This window comes from Pelobates fuscus, chromosome 2, assembly GCF_036172605.1.
Source record: "Pelobates fuscus isolate aPelFus1 chromosome 2, aPelFus1.pri, whole genome shotgun sequence".
NCBI lineage: Eukaryota > Metazoa > Chordata > Amphibia > Anura > Pelobatidae > Pelobates > Pelobates fuscus.
The window spans coordinates 210,346,949-210,361,246 of NC_086318.1; the positions used below are offsets into that span (position 1 = coordinate 210,346,949).

Below are 14,298 nucleotides of genomic sequence, written 5' to 3' on the forward strand. Positions count from 1 at the left end.
GTTTCTTCTGTAGACAAATCCATACACCCTGCAACACGATTAATAACAATATAAACATACAGTTGTGCTCAAAAGCTTGCATACCCTTGCAGAATTGGTAATATATGTACCATTTGTAAAAGAAAAAACATGAGTGAGCAGGCCAAACACATTTCTTTTACTTCTTATGGGATTCATATTCAACTATAAGCTATAACAGAATGGCACAACCATAAAACAAAACATGGCAACAAAGAAAAAAAATGTAATGACCCATGTTAAAAAGTCTGCATACCTTTAGTTCTTTATACTGTGTATTGTCCCCTCTAGCATCAATGACAGCCTGTCATCTTTTGCAATAGTTCTCTATGAGGCCCCTAATTCTTGCAGGTGGTATAGCTGCCTATTTGTCTTGGCAAAATGCCTCTAGGTCATGCATTGCCGAAACGATGTCCATACGTAAAAGGATGGTGCAGTTGGTCGACATCCCTAATAGACTCCGAAGAGCAAGTGAACCTGCCAGTAATGCAATTGATGCGTAACCCCCTGTTTGTTTAGTGACCATTTCCATCCGGTGGAAACAGGACCACAGCTTAATAAAGTCATGACTTTTGTAAAATCTGGTAATTCTCTGCCTTTATTTTCTCATAACATGCTGCATTCATCTTGCCATCAATGTTCACATTTTCACAAGATTCCCTGTGCCTTTAGTACTCACCTTTCCCCCCTCAAAAAAAAAAACCATCAGTGAGCCACCACCATGTTTCAACAGTGGGGATGGTATTCTTTTCACTATAGGCCTTGTTGACCCCTCTCCAAAGAAAGTGTTGTGACCATAAAGCTATTTTGGTCTCATCACTCCAAATGACAGTGTGCCAGAAGCTGTGAGGCTTGTCAAGGTGTTGTTGGGCATATTGTAACCAGACCTTTTTGTAGCATTGGCACAGTAAAGGCTTCTTTCTGGCAACTCGAACATACATTTGTGTTCAAGTATCGTCGTATTGTGCTCCTTGAAACAACCACTCCGTCTTTTACCTGTATCCCGAACATTTCTTCTAGCAGTTGTTGCTGAAATCTTTCTTGGCCTACCTGACCTTGGCTTGGTATCAAGAGATCGCCGCATTTTCCACTTCTTAAGTGATTCAACAGTACTGACTGGCATTTTCAAGGCTTTGGATATCTTTTTATATCATTTTCCATGATATCATGATTGTGACTAAGCGGCTACTAAAAAAGACTGGACAATCCCCATTTGTAATACTTTGGGTTGTCTACTTTTGCAAATGGTATGGCACCATGGGAGTAATTCTCATTCCTGGGCTACCATACGGGTCTCAAAAGCAACGTAACCAATCTGGCGAATTTCAATATGAAAAAACTTAAACACAGGTCTTATATTTGACTCTGCAACCTTTATAAATACACCATAAAACCTGTACATGAGGGATACTGTTATACTCCAGAGACTTTGCTGAACACAAATATTAGTGTTTCAAAATCATAAAACGTATCCCAATTATATCGTCAGTGTAAGTGCCGTTTGTGTGTGAAAAATGCAAAAAACATCACTTTCAATGATGATATCGTTGTAATACATTCTACTGTTTTGAAAAAACTATTTTTTATTTTAGGTATAATTCTATTGTTCGGTTATATGTTGTAGTAAACCATGTTCAGATTTTATGGTGTCTTGGAAAGTTACAGGGTTAAATATAGTGCTAGCAAATTAAATTCTCTGGGCTTTCTGACTGGGTTATCATTATATTATTGTAATTAATTGTAATGAATAAAATATGCCTTAATTATGTAAAAATATATACGTAGAATTAAAATATATATTTTTTAATTATTTTTATTTATATTTAGGTACATATCTATTTATGTATATAGCTATATTATTTCGTTCTAAGTGTATTTTTATATATATATATATATATATATATAATTTAAAATAAAAAAACAGTTACAATGAAATTACACATATATATATTAATGATTTTTTTAATTTTTTTTCATTTTTAACGTATTTATATATTTATTTTATATTGCACATATATAATTTGTATATATTTAATATCATCCTACGTGTATTTTGAGATATATATATATATTAAAATACACATTCACTGTTTAAGTGTAAGTGTGTATATATATGAGCTAAGTATATATTATTTTATTTTACACGGTTTTAATTTTTATTTAACTTTTTACAGGCAGCAGGGGGACTACCTGTCATTCCAGGCACTCCCCCTGCTGGCACTGCTATGGACGGCTATTCCGTCCATGTGATCGTGAGGTCCTCGCAAGGACCTTGCAATCACATGGCCCAGGAGGGCCGGATCAGCAGCAGGGGGACTCCCTGGGATGACAGGTAAGTCCCCAGATCGCAATCGCATGCGGGGGATCGCCAGCGAGCTGGTAAATCCCCTGGATGGCGGGTATGCACTATGCCGCCCGCCGGCGTTTAGAGCCAGGTCCCCAAGGCCGGCGTAGCACGCCCGCCGTCCTTAAGGGGGTTAAAAAGGAGCCAAACAACTATATAATAATAATACATGGCTTCATATGATCATCATAGCCTTCAATAAAAGGAATTTTTTTGCATGATCAGTCATTTTCAAAATCAATGCCAACATTTCACAATTTCTGCCAGGCTATGCAAACTTTTGAGCACAACTGTATATATTAATGGTTTTAATATATTCTGTAATAAACGTTTTTTTTTCCTATTGTTCAGTTATATGTTGTTGATATCATATTTGTTTTTAATTGTTCTATAAAAATAATGTGAAAAGCAAAAATAGCTCCACTTAAAAAGTCCTGATTTTGAAGATACCTCATTTGTCTAGGATTTCACTTTCTGAAAAATATAGAATAAAAAAAAAAAAAGTAAGGAATCACTGGAAAGGTTTAAAGAATAGCTTAATTGTATTACTCCAAGGTCAAGTTTCTGCGCTTGGAGATTTAGATCAAGAAAGGAGCATTGCAAACCAAAACGTTCAAAGAGTATGTAGACTGCTTCATTCCTGCAGATAGCCATTATAAAACGATTAGGAGAATAGGAGGAATTCTTCTGAAACAGAGATATGGATGGCACAGATAGAGGAAATGAAAACAAGTTTCTTGGATAAGGGATACCCATGCCCTCTCCTGGAGAAAGCTGTGGAAAGAGCAGCACCCATACCAAGAGAAGAAACCTTTCAATCTATGACAAAAGTCTCAATAGAAGAGTTACAGGCACATTACAGAAACACTGCAATATCCTGAGAGATGATCCCATTCTGGCAAGAATCATCCATTGTAAAGCATCCAAACTACAATTAATGCTGGCACCTACCATGAAGAACACCGATATGAATACAAGGGAAAGGGCCCAAACAGGAAACTTCACTAGATGTAAGAAATGCCAGGGCTGTTGCAATAACCCCACTTTGCAACTTAGACCCAATTCCTTTTCTTACGGATAATAAGAACTATAGGATAAAAACGTAGAAGGACTGCAACACCTCTGGAGTTATCTTTTTCCTAACCAGCCCCTGTCGCAAACAACATGTGGAATGCGCTAAGAGACCTCTTAAAGGGAATCTATAGTGTTAGGAATACAAAGTTGCAAATGAATATAAAAACCCTTTTAATTACTTGCCCGATTCCAGTGCTGATGTTCCTTGGCGCTGGGTCGCGCTACACCTCCTCCAATGGGGGAACCTAATGCGCATGCGCAGAGAGTGTTTCACGCACATTAGGCCTTCCCCATAGGAAAGCATTGCCTCAATGTTTTCTCTGATGATGGATGTCCTCATGCAGAGTGTTTTCACAAAGTCGGTTTGGATCGCTTGACTGGGCATAATGCGGCTCCCATCCCTCACAACTAGCTCAAGGACCACATGACTCGTTTCCTTGCCAGGGTCAATCCCCTATTTGGCCATTACTCACTTTGAATATGTGAGTGTTTTTCATTATATTACCTAATAATTACCTATACAGAGAGTACTATGGATTGTTTTTTTTATAATTTTAGGTATGCTCACGATACCAAGTGGGAACCTTTTATTGCATATGGTCATTTTCCCACTGGTTGGTTTTTATTTCTATGTACTATATCAATTCAGCAAACAAGCTGGTTTTAAGCAACCACTTTGTAGCAGACCACCTGGTAACCCGACCGGTCACCTCTGCTATTTCCCTTCCTTCAGAAGAACAGGAACCATTTAGGATATAAAGAGATCCATTTCCCCCTAGTAACTGGACGGCACACAGTCCTGGAGGTACAACAACACTTAAATGGCCACACATGGCTTTTATGCATAGCCTTGCAAGGGGCTGACCACACAAACATACAAGGACACATTCCCCGGATCCTAGCGACGGGGAAGGGACTCTGTTCCCTTTGTCCCCAAAGCCCGCCACTGGAACCACAGGGTTTCCCACACTAGTTGCAAGGGGTCTTCTTCCCACGAGTCTCTGTGCCTGGTCCAGGCGCAGTAAAAAGGGACCATCCCTTTGTCTCCCAGGCACAGAAAAGCCTGCCCGCGGGAAAAAAGATGGTCTTTTAGTCCCTGCGGGCACCGAAAAGCCTGTCAAAATCGTCAGTGCCTCAAAAGCGTCCACACCAACCTCAGGGACCCTCACAATGGCCCCTGTCATGAAATGTGTCTGTTCGCGGGGTCCCTGTATGGAAACCAGGCAAGGAAAGCATCTCCTTTCAGGGGAGCACTCAATTACTTCCCTTGCAGTACTTACACTTGTTGCGAGTGCAAACGTTTTAATTGATTGGTGTGAACATTCTCATGGGGCACTGGAGAGACCCTCATCTGGGAAACTAACAAGTCGGGAAACAATCCACGAATGCTCCCCCTGGCTGGCTTTCGTCTGTACGAATAGCAGCCAGCCAGAGGAGCCTTCATTAATTGCTTCCCTTGCGGTTTTACACTATGTTGCGAGGTCCCCGTTATAGAAGATATGAACAGGTGGGAAAATACACATAATATCAAACAGGCAATTCACGGACCGGCAGAGGTTCCGCCACACACTTCTCCCGTGGTTGCCCCACTGCTGCAACCTTATAACCTGCAGCAGCAATCAGACTTGTTTGCTATATTGATTGTAAACTTCACATGGACTTACGGGACTTTTTCCACTTGTATTGTAACACAGACTTTTATCCACATTGAGCTAACTTTTATAGTGTATTTTTTTATAGTTATTTTATCCAACTTTTATACATCCACTTATTACTGCATTTTATCCAGTCTCTCCCATCCGTTTGCCATTATTATTATTATTACTGGTATTTATAAAGCGCCAGCATATCCTGTAGCGCTGTACAATTTTATCAAAGGGGGAGATTTAACAATAAATGAGACAATTACAAAAACATACACGAATAATAGGTTGAAGAAGGCCCTGCTCACACGAGCTTACAGTCTAGTTCTCAGTCTGTTTGTTTTGTGTACTCTTCTATTATAGGGTACACATCTACCATTTTTATTATATTTTATTTTATCTTTTCCATTACATTTTACTATATGTTCTTATTAAAAGCTCATGGAAAATGTTTAGGTCTTCACATGTCAGCACTGTGATGGTCTCCCAGGGTGATCAGTCTCCTTGAAGTCCAATCATTCACTCTTAGAGAACTGCTCTTTGTAAGGTAGTCCAACAACAGCTAATTGAAAGGTGATCCTGGCATGCACTGTTGCAACCAGCATCAGATCTAAATCGCACCAAAGGACCACTGTAACTGGCTGCCACATCAGTCATTTGGCTGTGACAGTCATTTCAGTCTATTACTGGACAACCTCACAAATGAAGCGGATTATTAAAGCGGCACTGTCATGCCGATTCCCGTTTTTTTTTTTTAACCCCCCTCCCGCCTCCACTACATCCAATTGACCCCCTAGTCACCCCCAAATGCCCCTAAGCCCCCCAGATTACCTATTTTTAAATCTGTATTTTTTGCCCTGATCTTTATTCAGGGCGCCGCCATCTTTGTGTGGGTAGGTGAAGTCCCTGTGGGAAGCGTCATCTACCCACACTACACAGACTGTGAGATTCCCGCACATGCCCAGTGAAACACCTGGACATGCGAACGGGAATTTCATCTATTCATTCATTCATCAGACAGACGAATGAATGAATAGAAAAAATCAGATGAACAAACTAACACTGTGTATCAGTGTTAGTTTGTTCGATCAGTTTATTACAAGGAGGGAGCTACCGGCGTGCAGCTCCCTCCTTGTAATATGTAACTATAGAAGCGGCAGGGAGCAGAGCTCCCCACCACTTCATAAGCCCCCCAGGTCCCCCCCTCACTCTATGGGGGTCAATATGACACCCATAATAGCACAAGGGAGATTACAATCTCCCCAATGCCCCTACTCGCTATACCGCGAGTAGGGGCATGTCCACTAAACGGTGAGCAGCCTGTGGCTGCTCACTGTAAAAAAATAAATGGTAATAAGGGGGGGGACCTACTGTCCTCCCCCCTGGCCCCCACCCCTGCGCGGTGGGTGGGGGCACTAATAAAATAATAAGGGGGGGTGCCTACTGTCCTCCCCCCGGCCACCACCACAGCGCGGTGGGAGGGGGCACTAATAAAATAATAAGGGGGGGGCCTACTGTCCTCCCCCCCCGGCCCCCACCCCTGCGTGGTTGAGTGGGGGCCCTAATAAAACAATAAGGGGGGGACACCTACTGTCCTCCCCCCCGGCCCCCACCCCTGCGCAGTGGGTGGGGGCCCTAATAAAACAATAAGGGGGGGGACCTACTGTCCTCCCCCCCGGCCCCCACCCCTGCGCGGTGGGTGGGGGCCCTAATAAAATAATAAGGGGGGAGGACCTACTGTCCTCCCCCCTCGCCCCCACCCCTGCGCGGTGGGTGGGGGCCCTAATAAAATAATAAGGGGGGGGACCTACTGTCCTCCCCCCTGGCCCCCACCCCTGAGCGGTGGGTGGGGGCCCTAAATAAAGATGGGGGGGGGGACCTACTGTCCTCCCCTCCTGGCCCCCACCCCTGCGCGGTGGGTGGGGGCCCTAATAAAATAAGGGGGGAAACCTACTGTCCTCCCCCCTGGCCCCCACCCCTGAGCGGTGGGTGGGGGCCCTAAATAAAGATAGGGGGAGACACCTACTGTCCTCCCCCCCCTGCGCGGTGGGTGGGGGCCCTAATAAAATAATAAGGGGGGGGGACCTACTGTCCTCCCCCCCTGGCCCCCACCCCTGCGCGGTGGGTGGGGGCCCTAATAAAATAATAAGGGGGGGGGACCTACTGTCCTCCCCCCCTGGCCCCCACCCCTGCGCGGTGGGTGGGGGCCCTAATAATATAATAAGGGGGGGGACCTACTGTCCTCCCCCCTGGCCCCCACCCCTGAGCTGTGGGTGGGGGCCCTAAATGAACTCCCCCCCCCCATCAAGGTGACTAGGGGTCCCAAGCCCCTAGTCACCCCCCCACCCAAAACATTCTAACCCCTACCTACCCCCCTCACCCTAAAAATAGTGAGGGGGGAATAAAATAACTAACCTGTAAAAAAAAAATTAAACTTACCATTTGACGTCTTCTTTTTTCTAAATTCTTCTTTCTTCAGCCCCCAAAAAGGCCAAATAAAAATCCATCATACCCGTCGCACTTTAAAAAAAAAAAAAAAAAAAACGAGCGCAAAAAAAAATTAATCCATGTTCACCCATGGAGGGCACGCCGCGTACTGAGCTCCGCAGGGCGGGTCAAGGCTTATAAAGCCTTGCCCCGCCCTGCAATTAGGCTTAGAACACACTGATTGGTTGGTTTCAGCCAATCAGAGTGCTCTGTGTAATTTTACACAGCGTGGGAAAATTCAAAAGAACTTTCCCACGCTGTGTAAAATGACAGATCACTGTGATTGGATGGTTTTCAAGCCATCCAATCACAGTGCTCTGTGTCATTTTACAAGCTTGGGAAAGTTCTTTGGAATTTTCCCACGCTTGTAAAATGACACAGAGCACTGTGATTGGATGGCTTGAAATCCATCCAATCACAGTGCTCTGTGTCATTTTACAAGCGTGGGAAAGTTCTTTGGAATTTTCCCACGCTTGTAAAATGACACAGAGCACTGTGATTGGATGGCTTGAAATCCATCCAATCACAGTGCTCTGTGTCATTTTACAAGCGTGGGAAAGTTCTTTGGAATTATCCCACGCTTGTAAAATGACACAGAGCACTGTGATTGGATGGCTTGAAAACCATCCAATCACAGTGATCTGTCATTTTACACAGCGTGGGAAAGTTCTTTTGAATTTTCCCACGCTGTGTAAAATGACACAGAGCACTCTGATTGGCTTAAACCAACCAATCAGTGTGTTCTAAGCCTAATTGCAGGGCGGGGCAAGGCTATATAAGCCTTGACCCGCCCTGCGGAGCTCAGTATACGGCGTGCCCTCCATGGGTGAACATGGATTAATTTTTTTTTGCGCTCGTTTTTTTTTTTTTTTAAAGTGCGACGGGTATGATGGATTTTTGTTTGCCTTTTTTGGGGGCTGAAGAAAGAAGAATTTAGAAAAAAGAAGACGTCAAATGGTAAGTTTAATTTTTTTTTTTTTTTTTACAGGTTAGTTATTTTATTCCCCCCTCACTATTTTTAGGGTGAGGGGGGTAGGTAGGGGATAGAATGTTTTGGGTGGGGGGGTGGGGGGGTGACTAGGGGCTTGGGACCCCTAGTCACCTTGATGGGGGGGGGGTTCATTTAGGGCCCCCACCCACCGCTCAGGGGTGGGGGCCAGGGGGGGAGGACAGTAGGTCCCCCCCCTAATTATTTTATTAGGGCCCCCACCCACCGTGCAGGGGTGGGGGCCGGGGGGGAGGACAGTAGGCCCCCCCCCTTATTATTTTATTAGGGCCCCCACCCACCGTGCAGGGGTGGGGGCCGGGGGGGAGGACAGTAGGTCCCCCCTCCTTATTATTTTATTAGGGCCCCCACCCACCGCGCAGGGGTGGGGGCCGGGGGGGAGGACAGTAGGTCCCCCCCCCTTATTATTTTATTAGGGCCCCCACCCACCGCGCAGGGGTGGGGGCCGGGGGGGAGGACAGTAGGTCCCCCCCCCTTATTATTTTATTAGGGCCTCCACCCACCGCGCAGGGGTGGGGCCAGGGGGGGAGGACAGTAGGTCCCCCGCCTAATTATTTTATTAGGGCCCCCACCCACCGCGCAGGGGTGGGGGCCAGGGGGGAGGACAGTAGGACCCCCCCTTATTATTTTATTAGGGCCCCCACCCACCGCGCAGGGGTGGGGGCCGGGGGGGGAGGACAGTAGGTCCCCCCCCCCTTATTATTTTATTAGGGCCCCCACCCACCGCGCAGGGGTGGGGGCCAGGGGGGAGGACAGTAGGTGTCCCCCCCTTATTATTTTATTAGGGCCCCCACCCACCGCGCAGGGGTGGGGGCCAGGGGGGAGGACAGTAGGTCCCCCCCCTTATTATTTTATTAGGGCCCCCACCCACCGCGCAGGGGTGGGGGCCGGGGGGGAGGACAGTAGGTCCCCCCCCCTTATTTTATTAGGGCCTCCACCCACCGCGCAGGGGTGGGGCCAGGGGGGGAGGACAGTAGGCCCCCCCCTAATTATTTTATTAGGGCCCCCACCCACCGCGCAGGGGTGGGGGCCGGGGGGGAGGACAGTAGGTCCCCCCCCTTATTATTTTATTAGGGCCCCCACCCACCGCGCAGGGGTGGGGGCCAGGGGGGGGGAGGACAGTAGCCCCCCCCCTTATTATTTTATTAGGGCCCCCACACACAGCGCAGGGGTGGGGGCCGGGGGGGAGGACATTAGCCCCCCCCCCCTTATTATTTTATTAGGGCCCCCACCCACCGCGCAGGGGTGGGGGCCGGGGGGAGGACAGTAGGTCCCCCCCCCTTATTGTTTTATTAGGGCCCCCACCCACCGCGCAGGGGTGGGGGCCAGGGGGGAGGCCAGTAGGTCCCCCCCATCTTTAACCCCCGCGCAGGGGGGGGGGGGGGGGGGGGGTTATTAGGTGTTTTTTTTTTTGTTTTGTTTTTTACAGTGAGCAGCCACAGGCTTCTCACTGCTTACTAGACATGCCCCTACTCGCGGTATAGCGAGTAGGGGCATATTATTTACTAATACTAAGTAATCTTTACTTAGTATTAGTATATTTGGCTGAAAGACCAATTCAGGTCTTTCAGCCTTTTAGTAGATAGCTCCCTGATACCGTGGGAATTAGGGAGTTATCTACTAAGCGGCTGCAAGATGCAGCCACAGCAATGAATAGGATCGGAGTTTCATTCATTAGAATGAAATTCCGATACGAACAAAGTACCGAATTGCATCCTAACACCAATGGAGAAAATCTTCTCATTCTGTTAGGATGCAATTCGGCAGTTTTGCCGGCGTTCTGTCTAAGTGACAGGACGTTCGGCAATACTGACAGGAAGCATTGTGGGAACAGGGAGGAAAGCTAGGGATCATGGGAAAATTGCTCTGACCAGCGGAAAGGAAGCACACTTTGCTCCTCCGCTGGTCAGAGCTGGTCAAGCGGAGGAATCCTCCATAAGGCAAAGAGTCCCTACTTTGTCTTATAATTTTAAAGAAAACTAAAGAAGACTGGAAGAAAAGAATAACAGATCCTGAGAGAGGGGGAGAAGAGGAAGAGATTGAGGAAAGGTAAGTTCGGCATGACAGTGCCGCTTTAATGGTGAGTACACACTATTACATAAGAAGTCTTGCAAGCGCGGGTTAGCAGCAAGGGTGCTGAGAGTGAATGATTATACTGGAAGAGTATACCAACGAGTTAGTGAAGAAATATAGCCGGGTCCAGAGCTGTTTAGAACTTTGAAGGTAAGGGTTACTACTTTGAATTGACTCCTATAGGGTACAGGAAGCCAAGGCTTGGCAGAGTAGCAAGGTGTAATAGAAGTGATGGGAGTGAAAAAAACAGCCTCGCAGCAGCCGCACCGTAGTAAGGCAGTATCTGGAGAGGCCAATTGGGAGAGAATTACAGTAATCAATGGTAGAAATTACTAGAGCATGAGAAGCTCCTTAGGAGTGTCTTCTGTAAGAAAACTTCCAATGCAGGGAACGTTTTAAAGCTGGAATTGACAGGATTTTACAACAGACTGGATGTTAGGTGTGATGGTGAGACCAGAAAGACAACACCAAGACAGCTTGCAAGGAAGGACTGATGTGCATACAATCAACTTGCAGGAAGAGCGAAAGAGGAGGATGGGTACAACAGTAGCATGTTTAATGGAAGTGGGGACAGGGCCAGAAGAAAGAGAAGTTGAAGATATGCGTTAAAGATGGCACAAGACAAGGGGAGAGAGATCAGATAAGGTGAGCTAGGATGGGATCAAGTGGATAAGCACAACCACCTCCTGTTCAGTAATTGGAGAGAAGGACTGAAGGGTTGGAAATGCTCGGTCTAAATGTGGTTGAGAGAAAGGAGTGAAGGAGGGAGAGAATTAATCCTTAACTGATTAATCTGGTCAGTAAAATAGCTTGCAAAGCTATCAGATGAATGTTTAATTTGAGGGTGGCCAAGGTTGGTCAAAGAAGAGTGTTGAAAGTATGAACGAGACGCCTAGGATTGTGGGAGTAATGAGACAGGAGAAGTATAATTGTTTAGCAAGTGTGTGGGCTGTGCTGTATGAGCGGCAGACTAAATTGTAATGGAGAAAGACTGACAATGTGCAAGACTTCCTGCAGCAGCGATCAGCTGAATAGGAGCATCTTTGTAGGCAACGGGTCAATTTACTGTGCTAAGGCTGGAGGCGTGTCCTCATTGAGGTACATGTTTGGAGCTGGGCTGCAGTATGCAGGTAAAAGGTGAGGCTAGTGTTACATGAGGAGATAGCCAGAGAGGGACAGAAAGAGTGGCGAACAGACGTCAGCTGACAGTTGCTGAAGGTTAAGAGAATTCAAGTTTCTCCCGAGTTGAGGAGAGTTAGAATATGGATGTTAGGTGTAGGGACGCTCAAGAACAAAAGATAAGATGCAGTGATCTGAGAGAGGAAATGGAGTGTTACAGAGATTGGAGACTGTGCATGCATCTGACAAAACAAGATTTAGGGTATTGCCAGACAAAGGAAGTAATTGAAAGAAGTTTTGAGGCTACTGAGTTCAAGGTAGGTTAATTGGAATGTTGAAGTCCTCAAGAATTAGAGATGGAATATTACTTGAAGGGAAGTAGTGAAGCCAAGCAGTAAAAAGATCAAGGAAGAGAAGAGTGGAACCAGGAGGTGATAAATAACAGCAATGTTTGCAGAGATGAGTTTGAACAGGCAAATTGAGTGAACTTCAAATGAGAAGAAAGAAGGAAGAGGGGGAGAATAGAGGTTTGAAGTACTATCAGAATATCTTGGGGTGCGAGTTAATACGACAGGGCAGCCATTAAAGCTGCAAGTAGCACTCCTGGCAGACCCTCACCTGAAATCATCTGCTGCTTGCTCCTCATTACATTTGCTCATCTGAATCTTTCTCCTATAATTTTCTAGATCTTCTGCTGCTTTCCTCTTCTTCATTTCTTCATGGCCAATACCACCACGATCTGTGGAGTACTGTGCAATTGTAATATATTGTATACCAAATTCAACATAAAAGATATGTATAACATTAAGATAATCTGCAATCATATTAAATGTGAAATATAACTAAGAGAAATATGATATTCAACGTTTTATTACAGGCACCATGACTACTACAGTGATTTGAATGCATCATGGTGCCTGAAGTCAGCACGTGCAGCAATTGCCATGAAAGGCTGAAAATGCTCAGTTTAACTCTTAGCCAATAAATGGTTATGAGATCAGTAATTGACTTTTGCAGCTCTAAGTCCCCGCACTGGCCCCCTATAACATTTTATAACCTCATCCAAGTGTAGAGGTCTTTCAGAAAAAGAAACGAGCATTATGACACAAAAGCAGTTTCTTGGGCCTAGTTACTAACAAGCTTAATTTTGATAAATTATTGTAGATTGCTTAATATGTCAACAAAAAATAAGCTAACAGCTGATCCTTGTAAATTTAGGATTATTTCTACAACCTTCTATGATGGGATTTGAGCCAGCATGAGCCTACAGATCTTCATATGGACTTCACTAACACCAAGATGGACAAGTATTTCATCTAAGATGAAAAAGTAAGATCTAACCTTGCTTCACATAAAAGTGTACAAACTTTAAACTTGGCTAAGATTAAAATAATTTCAGCTATTTATGTTCATTTATCTACTAAAGCCTACAGCTTATTCAGTCTTTTAGCCCTAGAAACTCTAGTGTAATGTAAATGTTATGAGGCTAAAATGCTATTATGTATAACTATTTATAGAAATTAAATGTAGGCAACAAATTTTCTATTTCCATTAAGACTTACACGTAAAACCTCTATACAGTGGAAAATGAAGGTTCTCTCAACTAAAACAACCTTTATCTACCATTAATAAAATCAAAGAAAATGATTATAATAGTAAATTATTAATGAAAAATTCAAGTGTGTAAATCCTAAAAAGCATACAATTAAGATCAAATAAAACCCAAGAGACGAAGAACAGCCAATAAATCTACACAACTACAGTGTATAGAACAAGAGGATGTAAAAGTCCAATCAATAAATATTCATGCTTTGTATAAGTAAAGTAGGATGCAATAACAAATCAACAGTTACTAGAGTCTGCTGTTAGGATATACTAAAGGGGTTACGAATAAAAATAGTTGCATTTACTTTCATGTTTGAGCTCCAAATATAAAACAGTTACTTCACCCTATGTATAGTGGTGCATTGTTTCTGCCTGTACAGCATTGCGTCAAAATAATCTGCATTCCTATCACTTTACATTCATCTTTTGTATTTTTTTGAGCTTTTTATTTTTTTTCGGAATATTTTACCATGGATTCCATTCGCAAAATATAGATAGATGAATATTACTAGGAAAATGATGGCTCTTTTACAATGTGAATTTTTTTTTAGACTTTAAACTGTTAGACTTAAACTTTAAACGAAATGGAAAAATGTGAAAGCTGCTTACCAGTCTCAGTAAGTTGGACAATAGCAGAAAAAATGTTGCTAAGAAAAAGCAAACGTTTGTACCTTTTTGTACATTAAAAGTTACACATTTGGAAGAAAGAAAATAGAAGAATAAAATAAAATGACAGAAGAGTCAAAGAAATGGAAATGCTGCCAAAAATAAGGGAATAAGTAGGGGCATACAAGAAAACCAGCCTAAAATGGGATTGCAACACGTTTTCTACAGAAAAATAAGTAGCTAATGTGTTGAATGCCATTCACATCAGCAAAAATAGTAAGGTAACTGTTAAAAACCCCTCAGGTTAATCGATATAGAAAAGT

At 44.2% G+C, this 14,298-nt stretch overlaps 1 protein-coding gene across 2 annotated transcripts in view; it reads right to left on the bottom strand.

The window, feature by feature from the left end:
- GPATCH11 (G-patch domain containing 11) overlaps nt 1-14,298 on the bottom strand; it is a 47,341-nt gene that overhangs the window by 18,229 nt on the left and 14,814 nt on the right. For both annotated transcript variants that reach the window (XR_010086611.1, XM_063443120.1), the window contains exon 4: nt 12,383-12,503. Coding sequence is in view for 1 of the 2 variants with exons in the window: in XM_063443120.1 (XP_063299190.1) it covers nt 12,383-12,503 (121 nt within the window). In the remaining variant the exon portion in view is untranslated. The remainder of the gene's footprint in view (nt 1-12,382; nt 12,504-14,298) is intronic.